The sequence below is a fragment of the Xenopus tropicalis genome, chromosome 9 (genome assembly GCF_000004195.4).
Source record: "Xenopus tropicalis strain Nigerian chromosome 9, UCB_Xtro_10.0, whole genome shotgun sequence".
NCBI lineage: Eukaryota > Metazoa > Chordata > Amphibia > Anura > Pipidae > Xenopus > Xenopus tropicalis.
This window is the reverse complement of record NC_030685.2, coordinates 21,075,321-21,102,803: the sequence shown is the minus strand read 5'-3', so window position 1 is coordinate 21,102,803 and position 27,483 is coordinate 21,075,321. Positions and strand designations below refer to the sequence as shown.

Genomic DNA, 27,483 nt, shown 5'->3' with positions numbered 1-27,483 from the left:
ATTAGTATCTCAACTTGCCCATTATTCCTTAGGATAGGCCTTTGTAATTGGCACAATAGGGTTGTGACCTAGCAGGAAAAACACCTGCCAGGGCCAGAGTCGGTATTACAAATTCACAGGCAATGTAGTTGCTGGTAAATATGTAATAACCTTAGATTCAGCCCCTGGCCTTCCCTTGATCCACCCAGAATGCACCACAAATGTACCTTTTCTCTGTCTTTTGCCCTTACCTGATCTTCTGTGGGACACCCATGAAGTCATGGCCCTTCCCCCTTTTGTCTTCACCCCACCCTTGATGTCACAGAACACCCCTTTTTTTTTTGCCGCCCCCACTACTGGCTGGTAAGTTCATTTTAAAAAGGTGGCAACCGTACTCACAATTCCTATATGCATTTATACTTGCCTATGTGATACCAATATATATATATTTATATAATCAGCCCTCTTTTCTACCAAATCTGTATTTTGCCCAGATAAATGGTAAAAACAACCTGTTCCTGCAGTAAAAATAAAAAGGCCGCTATGACATTAGCAAGGTGTACTTGTGTGCCTGGCTGTCCTCCAGTGCCTGCTGAGATGTGTGTGAGTATGCCAAGTACTGCCAAGGTTTGCCCAGACAGCCAAGGTTAAGCGAGCCCAGTCCCTGTGTGACACATTAAAGGCCCACTGTGAAGTGACTATGAAATAAAAGGAAACTAATTAAAATTGAAGAGAAAAAAAAATCACTACTGTATTTAATATTCAATAAATATGACAGAATATGAATGTATTATTCTCGTCCCCATTGTGCAGCTGTTTATTGATTTATATGTCAGCCCCCGCAACCTCATATTTTGTTTCCTGCTGCAAACAACTCGTTCCCGGTGTGAGTCGCAGCCCATGCCAGCAGGAGGCAGTTATTTGGCACGCTCGGCTGGCAACCCGTATGACTGATTTGTCAGTGGCAGAAAAGAAATGTTAGATATAAATCTATAAATCTCATAAACAGGAACTACTGGCTGAAGAGATTTATTTAACAGCCAGACTGGGTGTATGTTTGTATATGTGATGGTTCCCTCTCAGCCACATAATGTAAATGATCTGTATGCTACAGTTACAGGTTACACTTACTACCCCCGATAGTGTCCCAAGTCTGCCACCTAGGGGCCAGAGTTCATTCCTGTGCGTTATTCTCCACAGGCAGCATATCCAAAGGCATATACAGGTATAGGACCCGTTATCCAGAATGCTCGGGACCAAGGTTATTCCGGATAAGGGATCTTTCCGTAATTTGGATCTCCATACCTTAAGTCTACTAACAAAATCAATAAAACACTAATTAAACCAAATAGGACTGATCTGCCCCCAATAAGGGGTAATTATATCTTAGTTGGGATCAAGTACAGGTACTGTTTTATTATTACAGAGAAAAGGGAATCATTTAACCATTAAATAAACCCAATAGGGCTGTTCTGCCCCCAATAAGGGGTAATTATATCTTAGTTGGGATCAAGTACAAGGTACTGTTTTATTATTACAGAGAAAAGGGAATCATTTAACCATGAAATAAACCCAATAGGGCTGTTCTGCCCCCAATAAGGGGTAATTATAACTTAGTTGGGATCAAGTACAAGACACTGTTTTATTATTACAGAGAAAAGGGGAATCAGTTTTAAAATGATGAATTATTTGATTAAAATGGAGTCTATGGGAGGCGGCCCTTCTGTAATCCCATACCTGTATAATGCTAAAAGCCACATATAATGCTAAAGAGTAGGGATGAGAGCACGTTGGCGCAGCAGGTCTTTATAGGCCCCCATTATGATCTGACCATTAGCCCAAAGGGGGCAAAAGATTAGATCATCCCAGTTAAGGATGACAACTTTGTCCAAATCAAAATTCAGACAAAGGGGGTGGGTCTGTGATGTCAGTGGGCTTGTCTGACATGGGGGGTGCTGTGAAGTTGGGGTGGGGTTATAACATCACACGTATTGGGGGATTTTTCATCCTGGAGAAACTGGGCTGCCCCTTCAAAAACCAGGTGGTGTGGTTCAAAACCAGACAGGCTTGGCTCAGCACATTGCTGTATGTTTGTTTAGTGGCCTTGTGGGTCTTATGATGTATTCCCAGCTGTACCATCAAGTTGGGCTTCCGGGATATCTAAGGGCATACAACCCAAGGCTACTGGCACACGGTGCACTTTCCACACTTGTGTATATATGCTGCCTTCTGATTTTAAGGTGAAAGACAGCAGATCATGTTTTTTCTCCACTAGTTTCACATGGCCGGTAGAGAAAACATAGCGCGTGCCAGTTGCCGAAATCCTCCCTTAGTGGCCTTTAAGGCCATCCCCCCAAGGCTCTGCCCCCCCCACAGAGGAGGCTGTCCCCCACAGTTCGAGAACCACTGTCCTGTAGAAACACATTTAGAAACACATTGTCCTTTTAGACCAGGGGTCGGGAACCTTTTTGGCTGAGAGAGCCATAAACACCACATATTTTAAAATGTAATTCCGTGAGAGCCATACAATATGTTGGCCACGGATGCTGCGGGCAAGGTAAGGTGGGTCCCAAGGCTTAGAACATGTCTTCTATCTGCCGAGCGCAGGAGCAAGGTAGGGTGGGTGCCAAGGATGCCAGATGCGATGCGGAGGAGTGTGTGGCCTGCGCTCGGCGGATAGAAGATGTGTTCTAAGGCTTAAAACACGTCTTCTATCCGCCGAGTGCAGGCCACGCCCACCGTTATTTTTTTTATTATAGATTTGGCAGCGAGCCAGATGCAGCCATCAAAAGAGCCACATCTGGCTCCCGAGCCATAGGTTCCCTACCTCTGTTTTAGACAATGAGCGCACCTCTATGGACAAATCGGACGACACCTCAAATCCAACACCAAGGATTTCAAATGGCTTTAGGAACCTCAGGAGGAAGTCCAACCCCTTCAACCATCTCCCTATGAGACATTCTAGAATGCAAAGTGCCTTGAACAATACTCTTTCCTTCTCCAAGAACTGCCCAATATCTACAGACGACTGGAGACTTGGATAAGGACTGAGGCTCAAAGCAACAGGACATCAGCTCTTTATTATCCAATAAATATTTGCTGTTTCCAACATTTTGTCTGCCCCGTACAACAGCAGCTTACAAGCTATTATGCAGGCCAATTAGCTAAATTCTGTTGTAAATGTGTTTGTATTTAGTAACAATGCCAATCTGTTCTGCTCCGTCTATGGGAGAATTCTATTTATGGGTGCTGCCTCCCTAATAGCATTGCTCATGGTTATCTACCTGCTCTCTCTTCCATCCTGCTGAATTGCTCGGCTCATCTTTATGCGGCAGGGCACATCGACAAAAACGCTTGTATTTTAGGCAGCATGGGAACGGGGTGAGCTCTGCAGTAAAACATGCCCAGCATACCATTCTGAAGAAGAAAATTAAAGGGCAACTAGACCCACTGTTTTATTATCACAAAATTGGGCAGTTTCCATTAGCCAAGAACTATGTAGGTACTTGAGGGGCCAAGTTTTTAGGGGGGGTCCTTTTTTCCTCATAGCTTGTGAAAACAAGCAGCAGAGATGAGGAAAAGGGAACCCCGCACTTACCCAAGTGGCACTTGTGCCAATCAAGGTACCCCAGGGGGCATGCACTGCTTCTAGCCCACCCCTTCTTAACCAGGATCCAGCCTGAGGTTAGGAACATACACCAATCCGATCCCTATGATGATGTTAGATACAACAGTACAGAGGGGCAGGCTCACTAATGGCTTTGTCCAGATATGGTGGGTAGGGGCCTTGAGAGTAGCCTGGCCTATGACCCATACCCCATGTCTTGGGCCAAACTCTGCAACAACAGATCTCACCAAAGTTTGCCAGAGGGCCATTTCACAGCTCTCTGTTCACTTGTATAGGGTTTTTTTTAGGGTTGTATTTATCAAATAGTCAGGTCTGTTATCACTCTTTAATAAATAATACCCCTTGGGCCAACAAAAGCTGCTGCCTTCATGCTGAATTAGTAACTCATTGGCAAGAATGGATCCTTTCCAGTGACTGTCTGGTACTGCCCTCACCCAGTGGATTTCCGTAGGCCCACAGTATAATCTGGTAGCTGGCCATCGGGACTAGCGATCAGATCAGCCCAATCTGGCCCGGTGCATGGGAGGCCAAATACCTGCTTATTTGGTAAATAAGTGGATCATCCTATGTACGCCCAAAACCACTGCTCTTTATGCCACCCATGCCACCCATGCCACCCTCTTTATGTTTCATGCTGTATCCATTTTCCATCACTCCCCCATTGCCCTATCTTAATAAATGCCCAAATAGCCACTGTGCGGCCCGAAACCCACGGCTCCCAGGAACGCGGCTGCACCGTCGAACACAGCAGGCAACATGTTCGATCTTCCAGACAGACAAATGAGAAAACACATATTATTAATTCATCCGTTTGAGAAAATGAAATTAAAATACAAACTTTCCGCGCACATAACGAGCATAAACATTCCAGACAGCCCATGAAGCAATCTGACTGGATCTAATTACGGTAACGAGATAAGGATTTGCGACTGGCAGATTGGGGCCAGCGTTATGACTGCCATTGCCGCAGTTCTGTATGCAGACAGCCAAGAAATGACAGAACACATAAAGGCAGATTTACTCACACAAAAAAAGCCCTTTCATTAGGATTTTCGGGTCCCACCTACATGGGACAGGATAATTGGGGTAGTTTGGAAGGTATTTGCAACGCTTCATTAAAGGCCTTTAAAGGAACTGTCATGGTTCATATCCTCATCCCATCACTACTGTTACTATGAATGGGATCAAACGGCCTGCCCTTTAATTACTGCCCTTTAATCTATCGAGGGTGGCCCAGGATTGGCCCCAAACAGGTCTCCAAGTGCCGCCCTTATAGAATCAGCCTAAACCCACAGCTAACTGCCAAAAATCTATCAACAGCATCAATCTTAATAGATCATTAGGAACGCGCCGGGGTTTATAATTAGGAGCGGCGATTCTAAAATACATACGGTTTCTGCATGATAGAGCGTGATTTATGTCTAACAGATGCCACGGACTGCAATGATTTTACCTATTAGCACAGCCCTTTGGGGTATATGTTTGTATATGTCACGGCTCCAATTGTATGGTTACCTTTTATTAACCTATTTTTCTGTTTGGGACCCCTGTATTCATTTTCCTGTCTCTCTTTCAAACCAGTGCCTGGTTGCTAGGTTAAATTCGACCCTAGCAACCAGATAGCTCCTGAAATTCCAAACTAGAGAGCTAGAGCAGCTGAACAAAAAGCTAATTAATTCCTTAATTCATGAATAATTTTTTCTTGCAAATAAAAAATGAAGACTAATTGCAAATTGTCTTTAAAAATGCACGCTCTATGTTGTATTAAAAAGTTAATTTATAGGTGAACCTTAAAAATAAACACTGCAGGGCCGCACTCATTGTTTCGAGATGGATTATTTACACGTGTATAGATCCGGTAACAGTGGTCAGATCAGTCACATAGTTTGCAAACAGCAGTGTATGAAGGTCTGCACCAAGAACACTTGGAAGCACAAATATAGACAATATGGCCAAAAGTATCTAGAACCTCGCCAGCTGAGACACACTAAATGCCTATATGTCCCGACATGAGCAGTGTAACTTGTCTTGAGTGGTGTCAAGGACTTTGGACTCCATAGACCACTATGTGCCTGAATGTTTATTGGCAACTGTAAAAGAAACCAGTTTGGTGGATGAGGAACAATGTTCTAGAGGTGGTTTCCTTGGTCTGGGCTAGGGCCCCTGGTTCTAGTAAAAGCAAAACTGAAAGGGGAACTCCGGCTTCCAAATCAAAATCGGTTAAAGAGCCCCACACAACACAGAAACCCCTAATATATCTATCACTGTAATCTGTGCATTCAAGTATAAACAAATATGTTTTCTATATACTGAAAAAAATTGTAATACAGTTCTTCTCTTTCTACATCACTTGAAATCCTGGCTGGGAGGAGGGACTAAAACATTGATGTTATAAATTGTAACCTTACAGACAGCATGCAGGAACTACATAACCCACAATGCATTGCACTGTGATGCTCCTTTCCTTATTGACATCACTGTGTGCAGGGGATTGTGGGATTGGGAGGATGCAGGTTGAAGGCAGGGTGAGGACAGGCGACTACTGTTACATTTTATTTGAGTCTCAAAGTAGCCAGCCAGATCAGCAGGGGAACAGGGGGCGGTGCTTAGGGAACTGTTCCAAACCATATTATTACATTTAAAATCATGAAACGGCTGCATTTCTAATGGAGGTATATTGCAAAGATGCTTGAAATTATGTTTTCTTTTCAAAAAGCTTAAGTTGTGTTTGGGTAGAGTTCCCCTTTTAAGAATGTAGAATACAATAAAAAGTCTGTGACTGCTACTTTGTGGCAACAGTGTGGGGAAGGCCATTTCTCATGGCCAGAACGAAGGGGAGGTAGAAGCAGCATGTGCCTAGGGCACAACTGTGGTGGTGGGTTTCTATGGCCCTGGGGGATGGAGGGAGTAAAATAGAAGTTGCTGAGTGGGTGGATGAGCCTGGGGGGTTTTACCTTGGGAACCCTGCTGTACTGGGCCGACTCTGCTCTTTCCAGCACAATTAGGCCCAAAGCCAAGTCCATACTTGATTGGCCTGTACAGAGCTATGACCTCAACCCAACTGAATTCCTGTGGGATGAATTGGAACGCTGAGACAAGCATGATCATCCAGTGTCCAACCTCACTAATGCTCTTCTGGCTGAATGGAGGCAAATTCCACCAACAATGGTGGGAATCCTTGCTAGTAAAGGCTGTAATTTCAGCAAAGAGAGGACCTAATTGGCCATAATGTATATGTACGCTGGGGTTAAAAGTGTTAACCAACTGAAATCTTTGTTATATAAGCCAGAAATTGGCTCCTTCTGAAAGCTCAGACTCAGGCACAATGCACTGAGGTGGCGCCTACACACCAATATTACAGCTAAAAATAAATACCTTTGTTGGTTCAAGAATAACACATTTTAAATGGTAAAGTTAATTATTTGCTATGTAAACAGTGTAATTTAAAAATAAACACCATAAAAAATCATGACAGTGTGTGTGAACAACACAGCCACAATATACAGGTGGCTGCAAAGTGACCTGGCAGGCCAAATTGCAGTAAAACGGCTAGATGAGCTGCCACAAGCCAATGTTGGAGTCAATGATGAAGGACATATTAAAGTGAAGTGATTTTTATATTACCGTACTCCTGGGCCATACTGGTTGGGTGTTGGGTTATATCCCGGTGTCTCAGGAGCAAATAATTAAGAGTACTAAGATATGGCAGCTGAAAGCATGCACCTCAGATGACGACTAATTCATATAGAATGCAAGCTCTTAGGACCAGGGCACTGAGATCCTGGTTTGTCAGGAAAAGCTTAGAGCAGCAATGGCAAGTATTAAGCGACTTCAGAGCAGCCCAACCTGTGCAACCACATCACTGTCCACACATAAAAGTCCAATTCTTCCATCTACTGGCTCTCCAGCTGCAGAGTTGGGCAGTATGGTTGGCAGCGACCATATGACTATATAATTATGTAATTTAGATGGCACAGTTGCAATAACTTGGTTCTGGCTTCCATTGCATATGCTCCTAGTCAGCAATTGCTGCAAGGGAGGCAGATACTGGTCCTGGTCAGCAGTAGCTGTGAGAGAGGCAGATACCGTAAGATGGTGTCCATCAACTCAGCACATAAAGAGACAGCACAGGGGCATCTGGACTTTTAGGGTGAAGACACACTGGGCTACTAGTAGTAGCTACTTTTTCAAGGCTACTGAACTCCAGAAAATACCCTGCCATAGACAATACTGAGAATTGTCTCTGCTAAACACACAGAGACAGTAATCAGTACCTCCTGCGATACCAGTCGACTCACCGACTTGCCATACACGCACCGAATATCATACGAAACAAGGTTTTCTACGATATTATCGGTGCGTGGCCAGCTTAACAGTAAAATGTAGCCATGCTACGAAGTGTTGCTGAATCAGTATTAGATAACACAGCGCTCTCACCTTCATTCTGGATCTCTGAGATGCCTCGATAGAAATCTCGGAAGTTTATAACCCCCAGTCCAGCTGGGTCCAGGTAACCGGTGAGGTATTTGACCTGTCAAGTAGAAAAACCAGTAATATTAGTGAGACTAAAGAAACTGAATTCACATATACAGACACATGAAGAGAGATACATTGACACAGTAAAATTAAAAATGAATCCGTTATAAAAGGGGTTCTGACTGCGAAGGGTGATTTGCTTACATACCTCTGACTCCCACGATTGTTCCAAAGACCCGGGACTTTGGAAATGGAAGAACTTTCATTTTCCAAAGTCATGGATCTTCTAAGCAATTGAGGGAGGAGGTAAAGGTATGTAAGCAAATCACCTTTCACAGTTAAAACCCATTTTAATACTGACTCCTCCTTTTCTGTAAACCAGACACGGGCAGCAGCTAGTAGGAATAGGTGTCAGTTAATCCAGAGCTCATTGTCTCTATTTAAATATAAATGTAACAGGGTAACCCTTTTGAAATAAAAAATAACAAAAGTGGTATAAAGGTGATACCTTTATTGGCTAACTAAGATAATCATAGCAAGCTTTCAGAACATTTTAGTTCCTTTTTCAAGGTAAAAAGCTTGCTATGATTATCTTAGTCAGCCAATAAAGGTATCACCTTTATTCCACTTTTGTTATTTTTATTTCAAAAGGGTTACCCTGTAAAATTTTGATTGGCTAGCACAGTACATCACCTTTTCCTGCAAATATAATTGTACAAACAAGCCAAGGGGCAATGTGGGCAGGGAACAAAAAGTTACAAATTGATCCTCCAACATTAAATCGATACCAGTTGAAAGTTCCAGGTGCCATTCTGTGATGGCGACTGCACCATTACCCTATAGTAAGAAAGTGTATGGCTGCTATTAAGCTAGCTGAGCCTTCTTGTCTTAATTAGTTTGTTAATTAATCCTGTTAAGGGCTCTAAATCCTGCAGTGATGCAAACAGTGGACTTCTGATAGGCTCTGTGTCAGCTGTGACAGAACGGTGTGGTACAGAGGTAGCTAGAACAGTGGTTCCCAAACTGTGGGGTACAGGGGATCAACAGTTAGGGGGCTTATGACAGACGGAGCTACAAGAAATGTAAAAGTATGATTATCGTGTCAAAGAGATTGTGGGTCTTGTGGGTGGAGTTCAGCATAATGGGGCATGGTTGTTGTTTTGATTGGGGCCTTATGGCAGTGCCTCCTTCCCAGGGGCCCAATGGGTCAATAAGTGAGGCCACCTGGGGGGGGGGGGGTGCTGCTTACCTTGCACTATAGGGCCCCTATGATTCTTCCTGGCCCTAGTAGGGGGTACCAGAGGATTGCATGGGACAGAGAAGGGGCAGCCTACAGACCCAAGACAAAGAATTAATCCTTACTCCTCATTAGCCCAATTTGCTTTGTAACCTCAACATAAAACACTCTCTGAAAGCAATGGATGCAGCAGGGGGTACCTGGTTAACTGTGCACCCTTTTATTACTATTTACAATTAATTCACCCATCACTGAGGCAGAGGAAGGGTGCAAAGGCGCAGAAACATAAGAGCTACCATGTGACTTGCACCCACCCCGCAGGCTCACACCCTCCCACATGCAGAAGCCTGTAACAATGTCTGAGCAGCTGCTCCATGTCTCTATTCCATGAGTATAATCTAGTTATAGTACTCTCTGATCCCTTCACTCCTCCAGTGTCAGAAGGCCTCCTGATACCCACAGGAATTTCCTAAGGAACAAAGAGGGGCTGTGTTCACTAAGCACAGAAGACTTAAAGGGATATCAGCACCTGAAATGCTTAGCACATACACCTGCCATTCAAATCCCACATACACACAGAGTGGATGGGGAAACCTTCCTTAGGTTACAACAGGCAACACATTGTTCCAGAAAGGGCTGCCTTTAAATAGGCAGCAAAGTATGCACAACTTCTTGTGATCATGGAAAATTCTTTCTCTGGCTTTCCTGGATTAAGGCATAGGAGCGGCCACGTTCCTTCTTTAGCCGAGGAAACATAAATTTGCACAAGCACTATGGATGCTATGTATTTCTTGTGTCTTCTATTTGCAACGTCTGGAGAACCATCACAATAGACTCAGAGATAGATGATCAATACAGACAGATAGATGATAGATAGATGATCAATACAGATAGATAGATGATCAATACAGATAGATTGATAGATGATGATCAATACAGATAGATAGTTGATCAATACAGATAAATAGATCGATGATCAATACAGATAGATAGATCGATGATCAATGCAGATAGATAGATAGATGATAGATAGATGAACAATACAGATAGATAGATGATAGATAGATGATCAATGCAGATAGATAGATAGATAGATGAACAATACAGATAGATAGATAGATGATAGATAGATGATCAATGCAGATAGATAGATAGATGATCAATACAGATAGATAGATGATCAATACAGATAGAAAGATAGATAGATAGATAGATGATCAATACAGATAGATATATAGATAGATAGATGATCAAGATAGATAGATAGATGATAGATAGATGATCAATACAGATAGATAGATAGATAGATGATAGATAGATGATCAAGATAGATAGATAGAGATAGATAGATGAACAATACAGATAGATGATCAATACAGATGATAGATAGATAGATGATAGATAGATGAACAATACAGATAGATAGATGATCAATGCAGATAGATAGATAGATAGATGATCAATGCAGATAGATAGATGATCAATACAGATGATAGATAGATAGATGATCAATAGATGGATGATCAATACAGACAGACAGACAGACAGACAGACCAGTGCTTAGGGCTCTGGTACACGGGGAGATTAGTCGCCCGCGGCAAAACTCCCTGCTCGCGGGCGACTAATCTCCCCGAGTTGCCTTCCCCCTGCCATCCCACCGGCGAACATGTAAGTCGCCGGCGGGATGGCAGACGCGGCGGGGCGATTTCGGGAAATCGCCGAAAAAGCCTCACGAGTCTTTTTCGGCGATTTGCGCAGAATCGCGCCGCCGCGTCTGCCATCCCGCCGGCAACTTACATGTTCGCCGGTGGGATGGCAGGGGGAAGGCAACTCGGGGAGATTAGTCGCCCACGAGCAGGGAGTTTTGCCGCGGGCGACTAATCTCCCCGTGTACCAGAGCCCTTAGTGATGAGCTCAGTGTCAGGAGGCGCAGCACAAGCACTATGGATGCTATGTATTTCTTGTGTCTTCTATTTGCAACGTCTGGAGAACCATCACAATAGACTCAGAGATAGATAGATGATCAATACAGACAGATAGATAGATAGATGATAGATAGATGAAAAATACAGATAGATAGATGACAGATAGATGATCAATACAGATAGATAGATAGATGATCAATGCAGATAGATAGATAGATAGATAGATGATCAATGCAGATAGATAGATAGATAGATGATCAATACAGATAGATAGATAGATGATCAATAGATGGATGATCAATACAGACAGACAGACAGATAGATATCAGCACCTGAAATGCTTAGCACATACACCTGCCATTCAAATCCCACATACACACAGAGTGGATGGGGAAACCTTCCTTAGGTTACAACAGGCAACACATTGTTCCAGAAAGGGCTGCCTTTAAATAGGCAGCAAAGTATGCACAACTTCTTGTGATCATGGAAAATTCTTTCTCTGGCTTTCCTGGATTAAGGCATAGGAGCGGCCACGTTCCTTCTTTAGCCGAGGAAACATAAATTTGCACAAGCACTATGGATGCTATATATTTCTTGTGTCTTCTATTTGCAACGTCTGGAGAACCATCACAATAGACTCAGAGATAGATGATCAATACAGACAGATAGATGATAGATAGATGATCAATACAGATAGATAGATGATCAATACAGATAGATTGATAGATGATGATCAATACAGATAGATAGTTGATCAATACAGATAAATAGATCGATGATCAATACAGATAGATAGATCGATGATCAATGCAGATAGATAGATAGATGATAGATAGATGAACAATACAGATAGATAGATGATAGATAGATGATCAATGCAGATAGATAGATAGATAGATAGATGAACAATACAGATAGATAGATAGATGATAGATAGATGATCAATGCAGATAGATAGATAGATGATCAATACAGATAGATAGATGATCAATACAGATAGAAAGATAGATAGATAGATAGATGATCAATACAGATAGATATATAGATAGATAGATGATCAAGATAGATAGATAGATGATAGATAGATGATCAATACAGATAGATAGATAGATAGATGATCAAGATAGATAGATAGAGATAGATAGATGAACAATACAGATAGATGATCAATACAGATGATAGATAGATAGATGATAGATAGATGAACAATACAGATAGATAGATGATCAATGCAGATAGATAGATAGATAGATGATCAATGCAGATAGATAGATGATCAATACAGATAGATAGATAGATGATCAATAGATGGATGATCAATACAGACAGACAGACCAGTGCTTAGGGCTCTGGTACACGGGGCGATTAGTCGCCCGCGGCAAAACTCCCTGCTCGCGGGCGACTAATCTCCCCGAGTTGCCTTCCCCCTGCCATCCCACCGGCGAACATGTAAGTCGCCGGCGGGATGGCAGACGCGGCGGGGCGATTTCGGGAAATCGCCGAAAAAGCCTCACGAGTCTTTTTCGGCGATTTGCGCAGAATCGCGCCGCCGCGTCTGCCATCCCGCCGGCAACTTACATGTTCGCCGGTGGGATGGCAGGGGGAAGGCAACTCGGGGAGATTAGTCGCCCACGAGCAGGGAGTTTTGCCGCGGGCGACTAATCTCCCCGTGTACCAGAGCCCTTAGTGATGAGCTCAGTGTCAGGAGGCGCAGCACAAGCACTATGGATGCTATGTATTTCTTGTGTCTTCTATTTGCAACGTCTGGAGAACCATCACAATAGACTCAGAGATAGATAGATAGATAGATGATCAATGCAGATAGATAGATAGATAGATGATCAATACAGATAGATAGATAGATGATCAATAGATGGATGATCAATACAGACAGACAGACAGATAGACCAGTGCTTAGTGATGAGCTCAGTGTCAGGAGGCGCAGCATAAGGACGGGGCGTGGATGCAGTCTGTAGTGTAGGGGGTGAGAGGGGGACGCCTACACCCAGCTCGGTATTAGTGAAGGGAGCAACAGATCTTGGTGCAACAAATGGAACACAGAGGCCTGGGGCTATTGGTGCACACCCTAATGTAGCGTGCAAAATAATGGCTGACTGCTTTCAGGTTCTCAGTGAACCCTATGGTTATTCTGAGAAGGCAAAGCCTAGAGCTTGTCGAGGGTAGATTTATACTTACTAAGGAACACTTCCACTGGTGACGAATGTTAAAGGCCTGTGTGAGTCCATCTGGACAGACCTTTGCCTGGCTCAGACCCACTCACCTGCTTTGCCCCTCCCCTAAAACATGTAACAGTTTTCAGCCCAAACATGCTCTAAAACTAATGGCACACATACCCCTATATGTAATAAAAGGCACTTACTTTGCCCAGTAACAGTAACCCACAGCAACCAATAAGATGTTTGTTTTTAAACAGGTGACCAATAAATGCTACCTGCTAATTAGTTGCTATGGGTTACTGCTCCTGGGCAAACTTAGTACCTTTTATTACATAACCCCAATAGTGGGTGGAGAAAAGGCAGATTGGTCCCAGTGACCCGCACATCTCATTTATTACTGTCTCTACATATACACGGGACAGGTTTGGGTTGGATTAATCTTTGGGTTGGGTTGGAAGACACCATTGTGCCTAAGGAGTACTGGCACCTTCAGGTGTTTCCCACACAAGTCAATGGAACTGCAGGGGGCATTTTGGGCAACACTATGTGTGCTAATTATCCAAGCTGAGTCTATTTCAACTGCATTGATAGTTATTAAGCCATAGTAATGTGCTGGAAAAGCGAGTCCCCTGATGGTACAGTGTTGACAGCCCAGTGTATTTAGTTAGATACAAAAGTCTACAATGTTGATGAGCCGGCTGATCTACAACCAGCAGGGCACCTGGTGTCAGGCTAAGAGATTAAGCCCCAAGCACGAGTTTGGCACTGACTGTTGCTTTGAGGCCACACATGCTCCATACATGGGCCTACAATTTGGCTCCCTTTAGTGCTGTTGCACTTGCAGCAGGGGCAAGAGTAAATGTGTTACATAACATGCACGCCATTCTCTTTGGAACGACTGTGGTTGAACACTGATTCTGCATAGTCAGCCATTTTTTCATTCATCTTCATTTTGTTTCTGTTTTAGCTGCTGCTAAGTTCCCACTCCCACCATGCCTTGGGTTGGGAAGGAGCAAAACAGAATTTGTGGAAAAAGGAGGCAAAGTGGGGAGCACTGTAGTTTAATCTCTGTAAAGCTCTGCCCTATCTTATGCAAAGCTAAAGGTTTCTCCATCTTTCTTTTGCTGAAAGTAAACCAGTTAGGGCAGTGACACACGGGGAGATTAGTCGCCACGTGACAAATCTTTGTTGTCGCAGGCAAATAATCTCCCCGCAATGCCATCCCACTGGCTAGAATGTAAGTCGGCGGTGCGATGGCATAAGCGGCGCCGCGATTTGCCAAAGTCACTTGAAGTTTCCTCTCAAGGCAACTTCGTCAAATCGTATTTGCAAAGGGCAACTTCTACCATCACCAGGTGGCAATGCTGCGGTATCTTTGTTCTCAGCAGTTGGGACACATTATTATGGGGGTCATTTATCAACACTGGGCAAATTTGCCCAAGGGCAATAAGCTATGGCAACCAATCAAATTGTGGCATTCATTGTTCTACTTGCAGCTGGCTGAAAAAAGCCAATCGCTGATTGGTTGCTATGGCTTACTGCCACCGGCAAATCTGCACAGTGTTGATAAATGAGCCCTGTTTGTGTCAGGCACCCAAAGTGTTAACACAACTGTGCGACTTCTGCAATAAGGAACCCTGAGTCGGACTGACGAGTCAGGAATATTGTCATTGACCTGCTGCTGTCACAGGGGTGGAGGGGAATAAATCCTGTTCCTATCCCACTCAGCACCACTGTATCCAGGCAACCCTGGCTGTGAATTACAGGAACGATAACGGTTCAGCTCACTGTTACTGTACAAAAAGAGAACACCCTGCTGGGAAGTAAAGGGTTAAAGGGTCCCATCCATTCCCTCCTGTTCTTGCCATCATTTATTTCTAAGGGCGCGGAGTGTGAAGAAATGAAAGTCATACACATAATGCAATTTCAGGGATTAAAAAAAAAAAATGGCCGCTGGAACATCAAGAATAAATTAACACTTTAAAAATAAGCTCAGCAGTGTTTAAATATCTGCTTCAGTTTTACGTCTCCAAGGCCGATACCAGCTGCCAATTTTTCCACACAGCTTATTGGCCAGGGTATGAGGCAGCCTGCAGATATGTATGGGGCAGGGTAGAAAATCCTGTCAGACAAGGCCTGCACTGCCCTACTGATGTGGCCCTCTCCCCCAGTATGATCCTATCCCAAACCATCTGATCAGCCTCATTTTGCCCTGCCCCGTGTAGTCTAATTGGGCAAACACCAACTCACTCGGGTGAGACCACTTGTACTTAACACTTTGTTACCTTAAAGCGTTAATAACTATATGTTTAATTCAGGTTTATTCTCCCCCCCCCCCCCCCCCCCCACACACACACAGCTTATTCTACCCAGTACAACCAGGAGATCAAAGTGCTTTGACATGACATAATCGCACTCCCCCTTTTGTTCTTCCCGCTGTTCCTTTATTTATAGTCTGTTCTAATTCGTGGCCACAGCGCAACTATTTTTGGTTCCTAAGGAATAGGAGCTGCCTTGTCAGTGCTCACTGTAGGAGTAACGGGGGCAATAACAGATTATTCATGAAAGATGAGGATATTAAAGACTTGGCAGCCATCCTCGAGTTTAGTACCAAGCAGGGTGAGGAAGGCTTAGCATTGATTTGGGGTTAGGAGACCTGTCTGTTGCTTAAAGCTGTCTGTCTCCTTATGGGTGTGAGAGGAATGCTCTGGGTTGCACTGACTTCCTTGCTGCTGCCTGTGGCTGCCACAGTAGGCTCTCCCTGCAGGCCAAGCAGTGGTTCTGGGGTGGGGGGGGGGGGGGGCCCACAACGGCCAGAGGCCACCAAATTTTCTCCTGGTGACCCACCAGCGCAGTCCAAAACTGCACTAACAAAGGTCTAAATATAAAAGAACCCTCCTATGTTCAGGAACAGCCGAGTCCTATGCCTAGAAAGCTCTGCAGAATGTCTAGTCTTCAGGCCCACCTTTGCTGAAGCTAAGGAGGGGCCAATTTATATCCGACCAAAAGGCACAAAAGGGCAATGGTTTTCAGACCTTCCTTCACCTTGTGACTAGGGATGGTCACTTTCCCTGGGTATAGCCAAGGTATCGCCCAGGGTTTTTTGAAAGCTTTTTTCAGTTCTGGTGGGTCCCGGGTAAAAAAAAAAGTACTAAAAAAACAAGCGCGTTATTAATGACAAAATATAAAATTAAAAAAAGGTGCTTTTAGTTATGGCCCTGTCTGACGGATAGAAATATAAGCATTTTCTATACACAGCCATAATGCCAAAGCATACCAAGCAGTGAAGTATTAATTCCCACTGCCGTTTGCTTCACTTTTGCCCTTTGTCAGAGCAGAAGTAATCACCTGAGCAGAACGTGGATTATGAAGAGTTAAGCCCAGCATTTACAAAACACATTCTTTCTATACAGATGCACAAAATACTTTTATTACCTAACTTACTATATAAAGCAATATGCAGGAGGCGGCACAGACAGATGGGAAATTCCTACCTACACCCTATTGTGAGGTATTTGAAGAGTCAATGGGGGTCATATCTAACCACTGAGTTATTACCCAGGTGCAAAATTGCCCAGTGTTTTTACATGAGCCCCAGTGTGTACCAAGGCAGTGCAAGATAAAAAATATCATATCCACAGGTTTATCCAGGTTTACTAACCACAAAGGAATATATATAGCCCTAATTTAAATTTATAGAGTACATTTCCTTGAATCTCCAGACCGCACATTAGCCTGTTTGGAAAGGCCCAGGGTGCACCTATAATATCTCATATTTTGGTGTTTTCCCACTATGGGTAACTATGTCTCCATAGGATTGCTATGATGCAGGTGAAGCGCATTTCCGCTTACTTAATTTCCCTTAAAACTTGGTGGCATTGCTTCAGTGCCCTCTCCGTGGCAGCGCCGCACAATAGCCGTGTAACCAGAGCTTCTCCCAGTAGGCTCTCATTACTTCCCAGAATCCCGCTGTGCATTATGCACGGAACACTGATACCCAAAGGGAAAAGGTGGTGATTTAGCATTCACACTGCCTGCACAAACAGCGAAATAACAAGTCACGTCCTGATCCTTTCTCTGAGAGCGGCAAGCGATTGTGGAGAGGAAGGAAGCAATCTTTGTTTTGGTTGTAAAACAATAGTGATTAAGGGTAAGAGAAGACAAAATCCAACAAGTTCAACCATGATTCAGAAGAAAGCAAATTAGAATACCTGCCACTTTGGGACTCCAAAAGGGCTGTCCATTCCCTGGATCATCTCTGCACTAAGAGTTCATTTCAGTAACCTTGTATTTTCCATTTCCTAAAAATACACATCATCCCTTTCCTGAAACTAGCTAATATATCCGCCATTACCAGTGCTTGGGGGAGAGTTCAAAGTCTGGAGGCCCCTGTTGGTTCAATTTAAACTCATCTTCACAGTGAAATATAAGCTCCTCCTTTTAATTCCCCGCCCCAGCACCAATATTTTGTACTATGTTTGAACGTACATAGAGAAAGGGTGCTCGACTGCCACTACCTAACCCTAGAATGTCACTAACAGTATTTTAGGGTGACAAAAAGAGCCCCCAGAACTACATATGCTAATTCTGTCAATACTACAGGTCCATAATGGTAGACATCCAAAATTCCATGGTGGGACCAAATACAGACATAGGACATGTTATCCAGAATGCTTGAGACCTGGGGTAATCCGTAATCTGAATCTCCATACCTTAAATCTGCTAAATATAATTTAAATATTAAATAAATCCAATAGCCCATAATGCCAGGGGTTTCTTGGTGGAAGCTTTGATAGGAGGCAGGCAACAGCCATAATGTACATAGCAGCAAAGCCCTTAGCCACTACATGAACTACAGAAACTACAAATGTATAGAAATATAGGGTCACTGTGTCTTAGTATAAAATATAGTGTATTTACACTTTATTTTATATACATATCTATTCTAAGACACAATATAATAAAGTACAGTGTAAATACACTATATTTAATATACATATCTATACTAAGACACAATATAATAAAGTACAGTGTAAATACACTATATTTTATATACATATCTATACTTAGAGTGACCCTATATTTCTCTACATTTTATCTGCCTTTCAAGTTGTGGGGTATATCTGGGGAGATTTCTAAGATACAAAGCAGTATTATTTGCATCAGCAGTGCACCAATATATAAGACACAAAAAGAACACAGGCGGTTGCATTTTCTACACAAAGCAACCCTTCAATACTACTGGGGAGTGTCCCCCTAAACATTAAATCTTTAGGAGTTGGGGTTAAATGGGTGTAGAGATACTTCATGTAAACATAGATTTCTGTTGCCTTAGGGTATAACCAATATGTTACCTATGTTATGGGCACCGCCAATCTGACGGGATGGCTGGACCATCAAATACAGCATGGGATGTACGTCAGTAAATCATAATAACGCACTTTAATATAAAAGTCGCAAGGGGTTAAAACCCCCTATTTACAGTTGTGACTCATTAGAAACATCTCATGTGTGCAGGGCAATATGTTTGGCTCCCTAATATAAATAAGCCATTGTTTGGGAAAAGCAGAACCATTTGTTCAATTGCTTTGGACTGCTGCCCTACTTTGTTTTTTCTCCTCTTATCATTCCTCTTTTTGATATCGTTCCACCGAACAGCAACACTGAATAAATATATCACAATAATAATATTAACAGTTTCCTTTCTCACCTGTTCAGCTCCATAGACAGTAGCAAACTGCACAAAATCCTCCATCTTCACAAAGCCATCTTTATCCCGGTCCAGAGCATCAAACACAGCACGGAGACGGGCCAGCTCATCTCCAAGGCCTGAAGGTTCCGTCTCCAGGGCCAATCCCAAAATTGTGTCACTAGCCTGTGTAGGGGCCAAGGCGGGCTCCTGGGGGTTACCTGCAGGCTGGTGTGCACCCGTGTCCTCGCAAGGTGGTAACTGGACATTTTCTATGGGTGACTCCAAAGGGCACAAGGCCAACGGAAGATTGGCACTAGACAGGGGCAAAGAAGTATCCTCAGAGGGCCCATCTGTCTGAGACAGAGGCATTTGACTTGTCGTGTCATGTAGATCTGATGAGGAGGTTTCAAAAAGAGGCAACTGGATACTTTCAGGTGGGGTGTCTGACCGAGGCAACAGTAATTGTCCTATTGCTTTGCAAAGAGGAACCTGAGACGATTCTAGGGGTGTGTCCGTCTGACAATGGGGCAACTCATCGGGTAAGGCCTCTGGGAAACTTGGTAATTGGTCCCTTTCATGAGATTGGGTCTGTTCAGAAAGAGGCAAGGGGTCAGTTACAATAATCAAAGGCAACTTGTTAGATTCACCGGGAAATTCTGCTGGAGAACCTTCTACTTTACTGGATGAGCCAACATTGAACTGGTCCACAATATTGCCTTTAACATCGAAATGATTGAGGACTTGCTCGTTAGGTAAATATAAAGGGGGTGTCTTATCGGGCGACGTCTTAACAGAAAGGGGATGTTTGGTCTCAATATAGGAATCTGAATAACATTGGACTTCTGAATCATTTGCATGTCCCATGGAATTACTTGAAGAGAATAAATCATTCTCATGGATAAATTCTAAAGATGTAGGGGTTACACGTGTGCAACTATGGGAGCAACTATCATTTTCAGATGGCAAATTATCAGTGCCAAATAGCAGTTCCAGATAATAGGACTGTGATTGGTCACTCCAACCAATATTTCCATGGTCATGTTCTATATCGGAACCACTCGAATGTTGGAGGTATTGCTCTTCAACATTGTTAGGGGCTGGCTGAGTTCTTTCAGTTTTAGTCAATTGGTCTTTTACCCTTATGAGGGGCACGTGGTCATCTCCAAAGCCTGGGAGAGTGCAAGGAACCTGATCAGATAAATCAGGAATGAGCTCAGCTGAGTGCAATTTTTTGTCAATATGTGCCAACTCTTCCTTACTAGATAAAGGATCCCTCGTCATAAAGGGAAACTGATCGTACAGGTCACTGGAATGCTCACTTTCCTTTTGGGGATGGGGCACCTCCAAATGTGCAAAAGCATCAGACAGAAATAGGAGATCTTCAGATAGGGTTGGATGGTCAGATTCAGCCACTTGATCAGGTTGAGGAGGAGTATCCAATCGAAATATTGCAAACTGGTCTTCTGCACCATTAAAGGGCAGGTCATCAGATTCTTGGGGGAATGGCCTGAAGTTTTCAGACCCAAAATCAAATCCATGATCATAATGTTGGTCTTGGTGTGGAGTCCAGTCCCAAGGTAAAAGAGATTTTTTGTAATGTAAACAGGAATCAGGTAAGGTTGCTTGTTTGCCATCTAGAGGGGGGCCACACAGCGGCCACTGAGTCATATCAGAAGGTAAACAAGATTTGGATAAAAGCAATTGGTCAGGCTCACAGGGTAAACAGGAACTTGTGTCAATCTGGTCATTTTCAGGTAACAAACAGGTTTCAGACTGGAGCATATGAACACTTTCACTAGCCAAGCTCGATTTAGACTGGGACAACCGCTTACTTGTTGGAGTCATAATGGATTCGGACTCAGGAAGCTGGTCACATGGAGAGTCCAAGCACATTTCAGAAAGAGAAAACTGGTCGCATTGTAGATGGAAGGGTTTGTCCGAAAATATATCATCAGCATCTGGGGGCAAATAGGAATTAGTCCACGGCAGGTGGTCAGTTTCTGGGGTTGGGGTGGATTTAGCGAAAGAAGACTGAAAAATTCTTGTATCCAAGGGTGACAGCTGTCGGGTTTCACTATTAAGACATGTCTCAGATTGGGGCAACACCTCAGGCTCCAGAAAAAAAAGGGATCTTGTACTGGGGGGCAAATCAGCCTCCAGCTGGGGCATTAGGTCCGACTCCAGAGAAGATGATCCAGGGGTGGTAGATAGGTCAGTATTAAGAACTGAGGATTCTGGATTGGGCACCTGGTCCGACTCCAGAGAACTGAATCCGGGGGTGGGCGATAGGTCAGGATTAAGAACTGAGGATTCTGGATTGGGCACCTGCTCCGACTCCAGAGAATTGAATCCGGGGTTGGGTGATAGGTCAGTATAAAGAACTGGGGATTCTGGATTGGGCACCTGGTCCGACTCCAGGGAATTGTATCCGGGGGTGGGTGATAGGTCAGTATTAAGAACTGAGGGTTCTGGATGGGGCACCTGGTCCGACTCCAGATAACTGAATCCGGGGGTAGGTGATAGATCAGTATAAAGAACTGGGGATTCTGGATGGGGCATCTGGTCCGACTCCAGGGAATTAAATCCAGGGGTGGGTGATAGGTCAGTATAAAGACAGGAGGATTCTGGATGGGGCACCTGGTCCGACTCCAGGGAATTGTATCCGGGGGTGGGTGATAGGTCAGTATTAAGACCTGGGGATTCTAGATGGGGCACCTGGTCCGACTCCAGGGAATCGTATCCAGGGGTGGGTGATAGGTCAGTATTAAGACCTGGGGATTCTGGATGGGGCACCTGGTCCGACTCCAGGGAATTAAATCCAGGGGTGGGTGATAGGTCGGTATAAAGACAGGAGGATTCTGGATGGGGCACCTGGTCCGACTCCAGGGAATTAAATCCGGGGGTGGGTGATAGGTCAGTATTAAGACCTGGGGATTCTGGATGGGGCACCTGGTCCGACTCCAGGGAATTAAATCCGGGGGTGGGTGATAGGTCAGTATTAAGACCTGGGGATTCTGGATGGGGCACCTGGTCAGACTCCAGGGAATTAAATCCAGGGGTGGGTGATAGGTCAGTATTAAGACCTGGGGATTCTGGATGGGGCACCTGGTCAGACTCCAGGGAATTGTATCCGGGGGTGGTTGGACTGCCAGAAGTTAGGGGCACCAGATCACTCCCCTTGGGTACAATAAGAGCCAGTTGGTGCGTGGGTACACTGGTATCTGCCTGGCTGGTCTGAGGGGCTTGTAATGCCTCATTAGATTGGGGCCCAAACTCTGTGTGAGGGGGGGAGGCAGACTGCGATGGGGGCAACAGTTCCACTGATAATGGAGTGTCTGGTGCCAAGTCAGATAAACTTGTCTGAGCAAAATGACTGAGGGGAGGCTCTGGGGTAAAACTGCTCTGCAGCGGGGGCGGCTGGGGGGCAATGGGGGGCATGGGATTCTCAGTGTGGGGCAAACAGGGGGCTTTAATTATAGGAGTTAAATAAATCTCAGGCAGGGTAAGCTGGGGGGCCTGCCCCTCCTCCCACCTCTCATTGGCACAGGCCGGCTGGTAGTGCCCAGGGCCTAGCTTCCCCACCGGAGCCTTTAAGGATTGCCCAAACTGGGAGAAGAGCAGAGGGTGGGGTGCTGCCGGCGTTCTGCCGCCCTGTCCATCCGGTTCCACCGGCGGCTTCCCTCCCTCCCCCACCGCAATGTAGCCCCCCTCCGGCCCCCCCCTATCCCCAGCTCCCACTCTGCCCCTCATCTCCCACCAGGCAGTCAAATCAGGGTCCCCTTCCATCCTCATCAGACCCTGCGGGGTGGGGGAGAAGCAACGAGAAAGCTCCGCTGGGGCTTCACAGCCGTTCTGCCATCATGTCCTCAGTAGCCTGTGCCCAAGCAGTGCCATGGTCCCCACACCATCATTCCGCGGTCACATCAGCAATCCAGGCGGGTAACAATCCGTGTGCAAGGTGCAGCTCCTTCCCAAGCAGCAGGATAATGGGGCTTCCAACAACACCACCCCCCTCCCCGGCAGCTAATGGATCTGGCCGCACCAATGCCAAGGCGCTGCGGATGCCGCTGGGGATCAATGCATTTAGGTAGAAGCGGGGGTGAAACGGTCGCCGATATGGGGACTCTCCATCCAATTGCAGCCTGGTACAGGGGAGGCTGGGAGAAACAGGAGGAGCCAAAGGGGGGAGGCGGTGTGGGGCGGGGCTAAACACAGCAAGGAGGGGCTGGGACATGTAGGAGTGACTGGAGGGGGGTCAAGGTACCAGTGAAGAATGGCTTCTGAGGGTTTGAGCTGGAATGTTACGACGGGGCATCTCTAATACAGAAGGACATTAGAATATATTAATATATACACAGTTGTACTATAACTCCCAGTATCACTAATAGGCTGGACATTGATTTCAACAACAGGTCTCATGTAATGAGGGTGGCATAGAAGCCATGGGTTTAATCAGGGATTTTCCCACCTATAGACCTTCAGCAGTTCCAGCTTCCCCTCAGCAAAAGAGACCCTGGCCTGAATGACCTTCAGTTACTGAACTACAACTCCCAGAATTCCTCTGCCTGCTGTTATTAGGGATGCCACCCTATAGCTGGAGGGGCACAGGGAATTGTGTAAGCCCATGGCATGGGGAGAGGAGAGACATTGACACCCACACCTGTGCCAGGGATGGGCAAGCTGTAACTGCTGTTGGAGCAGTGTTTGTTTCATTATTAAAAAAAACCCAGTTTTTTGTTAGAGTTCCCGTTTGAATGCATTCCTGTATCCCCTTTACATGGAGAGGAGCTTGTAGGGTGGGGATGGGATTGGCAGGGAAGGTGGAAATGTGACTGAACATATTGGGGGTGAAGCCTAAAATGTCTGTAATTACCAACAATGGTGAGAATAATCAGAGAGGGCCCCACACAGGAGTGATTAGCAACATGGCACGTGGGCACAGGCTTTGGGGGGTACGGTAACCCATAAAGGGATATATTACGTGAGGCAATTATAGAGCATTTTTGCTTCTGGACCCCTGCTGCATGGCCTCCAGTGTAAAACAGCAGCCTTTGCTATACACCAGTGATCCCCAACCAGTGGCTCGCGAGCAACATGATGCCCCCCAACCCCTTGGATGTTGCTCCCAGGGGCCTCAAAGGGGCTTATATATAAATTCCTGGCTTAAATGCAATCTTTATTTGTATCAAAACCATGAGTAGTACCAAACAAAGCCTTCTGAGCAACCTATAGCCAATCACAGCCCATATTTTGCACCCCCTGGAATTGTTTTCATGCTTGTGTTGCTCTCCAAACCTTTTTATATTTGAATATGGCTCACAAGTAAAAAAGTTTGGGGACCCCTGCTATACACCCTCACTCACCATGGCCCCTTCCTGGACACTATATTGCCTTGGTGCCTACCCTGGCACCCTTACCTTACAATGCAGGCTACCTGACACCACCTTGCCTTACTATACACACTCACTGTTGCCCCTTCCCTGACACCACCTTGCCTTACTATACACACTCACTGTTGCCCCTTCCCTGACACCACCTTGCCTTACTATACACACTCACTGTTGCCCCTTCCCTGACACCACCTTGCCTTACTATACACACTCACTGTTGCCCCTTCCCTGACACCACCTTGCCTTACTATACACATTCATTGTTACCCCTTCCCAGACACCACCTTGCCTTACTATACACATTCACTGTTACCCCTTCCCAGACACCACCTTGCCTTACTATACACACTCACTGTTGTCCCTTCCCAGACACCACCTTGCCTTACTATACACACTCACTGTTGCCCCTTCCCAGACACCACCTTGCCTTACTATACACACTCACTGTTGCCCCTTCCCAGACACCACCTTGCCTTACTATACACACTCACTGTTGCCCCTTCCCAGACACCACCTTGCCTTACTATACACATTCACTGTTACCCCTTCCCAGACACCACCTTGCCTTACAATACACACTCACTGTTACCCCTTCCCAGACACCACCTTGCCTTACTATACACACTCACTGTTACCCCTTCCCAGACACCACCTTGCTTTACTATACACACTCACTGTTACCCCTTCCCAGACACCACCTTGCCTTACTATACACACTCACTGTTACCCCTTCCCAGACACCACCTTGCCTTACTATACACACTCACTGTTACCCCTTCCCAGACACCACCTTGCCTTACTATACACACTCACTGTTACCCCTTCCCAGACACCACCTTGCCTTACTATACACACTCACTGTTACCCCTTCCCAGACACCACCTTGCCTTAAAAAAACAAAAAACACAGCTGTGGCCATAAGGCCCTAATGTTTCTGCCCACCGCTTTCCTATAATGTGGCCACCAGGACCCCAGGCTGGGTCAGTGATGAGAGGAGTGTGGCTCTTACAGAAAGGGGCCACCAATCCCCCAGTGTTACTGTTGGGAGCCCAGGAGGTATAGGGGTCCAAGTGGGGTACTGGCTGCAGTTTCAATATATGTATATGAAAAATGCTATATTCTCAAAGTTTTGGGGGGAGGGGGCTACAGTTATTTTGCTGTGGGGCCCTGTAACATCTAGCTCTGCTATTGGTCAAAGAAATCAGTGGCACCAATAGGAATGAAAACCCATTAGAACTTAGGCAACTGCAAATGTTAGTGACCAGGGAAAAATGTGCAAGTCTTGCAGTGTTGGGGCTGAATGGACCAACAGAGAATAATGAGGCCTAATCCGCTGCACATTCTCATCGTACCAAATGAATGGAAAGAGATGCAGCCCGCAGGATTCTGAATGCTGGGTCAGAATGTTGCAACCCACCCGCCAACGCCTCCCGCTAAAATCCATGGAAGTCTCGTGTATGTATATTAGTCTGTACCTGGGAGCTTTTAGCAAGTAATTGAGGCCATTGCTAGTGAAAGCAGTAATCGTCTGGCTTTTTGTGTTCTTTGCACTGCTGGTTCTGACTCATGAAGCGCAAGTCAGCTGAGCTATTTCTCCCCACTGTATATACATTCAGCAAAAGCCCTGTGCCGTGCCAGCACCTGCTTACTTTCATAGGAACCTGTATTTCAGCTTCCCTGACCTGTTATACAGATTTAACTTTAAGGGGAAAGGGAAACAAAACAGCAAAATGTTAAAAAAATACGTGCCAATGGGGCATGTAAAATTTGCTGCTGAAATCCTTGTTTCTAAGGGGAACTCAACCCAAACACTGATTTTCATATAATAAAAGTAAATATTATTCTAAGCAGCTTCATAATATACATTCATTATACATTTTTACTGTAATTCATTCTCTGCACTGGCAGTTCTAACTGCTGAAACAATGTATCAGAAGCCAGCTGTCAGAGAATAAAAAGGGACAAGCAAAGATTGCTTTCAATAGAAATGACATTTGCTCATAGCTTTAAAACCACTGGAATGTTTGTTATGAATGTATATTGGAACACTACTGAGAATGACTTTTTTTCATTATGCAGAATGGGTGGCGTTCCTCTTTAATGGATATTTACAGCAGCTCAGTTATTATTGTACTTGTCCTTGGAGGGACTGAATACGTCACTGTCCCGGTCACGTTTGGTGACAAACACACCTGTTTGTTCTGACTTCCAGTGTATGTGTTTGAGTCAGTGCGGCTTGAAAGGTTCTGCTGCTCTGTTTGGAGCTATATATAAAGGAAGGTTATAGTAGCCCTCTACACTCCTGGCCCCTCAATAATTAGAGCCCCACTGGGCCCTCTACACTCCCAAGCCCCTCAATAATTAGAGCCTCACTGGGCCCTCTACACTCCCAAGCCCCTCAATAATTAGAGCCTCACTGGGCTCTCTACACTCCCAAGCCCCTCAATAATTAGAGCCTCACTGGGCTCTCTACACTCCCAAGCCCCTCAATAATTAGAGCCCCACTGGGCCCTCTACACTCCCAAGCCCCTCAATAATTAGAGCCCCATTGGGCTCTCTACACTCCTGGCCCCTCAATAATTAGAGCCTCACTGGGCCCTCTACACTCCCAAGCCCCTCAATAATTAGAGCCCCACTGGGCTCTCTACACTCCTGGCCCCTCAATAATTAGAGCCTCACTGGGCTCTCTACACTCCCAAGCCCCTCAATAATTAGAGCCCCACTGGGACCCTTACACTCCCAAGCCCCTCAATAATTAGAGTCCCACTGGGCCCTCTACACTCTTCAGCCCCTCAATAATTAGAGCCCCACTGGGCCCTTTACACTCCCAAGCCCCTCAATAATTAGAGCCCCACTGGGCCCTCTACACTCCCAAGCCCCTCAATAATTAGAGCCCCACTGGGCCCTCTACACTCCCAAGCCCCTCAATAATTAGAGTCCCACTGGGCCCTCTACACTCCCAGGCCCCTCAATAATTAG

General features: G+C 45.1%; 1 protein-coding gene across 6 annotated transcripts in view; it reads right to left on the bottom strand.

Annotated features, from left to right (window-relative positions):
- Nucleotides 1-23,279, bottom strand: part of rab11fip3 (RAB11 family interacting protein 3 (class II)) — a 49,939-nt gene extending 26,660 nt beyond the window's left edge. For 2 of the 6 annotated variants that reach the window (XM_012970629.3, XM_012970631.3), the window contains exons 1-2: nucleotides 19,133-23,276; nucleotides 8,045-8,138 (exon numbers count right to left, since the gene is read on the bottom strand). In XM_012970629.3, coding sequence (XP_012826083.2) covers nucleotides 8,045-8,138; nucleotides 19,133-22,906 — 3,868 coding nt within the window. In that variant the 5' untranslated portion in view covers nucleotides 22,907-23,276. Of the gene's footprint in view, nucleotides 1-8,044; nucleotides 8,139-19,132 lie in introns of all 6 variants that reach the window. The other 4 variants (XM_031892808.1, XM_031892809.1, XM_031892810.1 and 1 more) reach the window with 4 other exon arrangements.
- Between the last annotated feature and the right edge of the window lie 4,204 nt (nucleotides 23,280-27,483).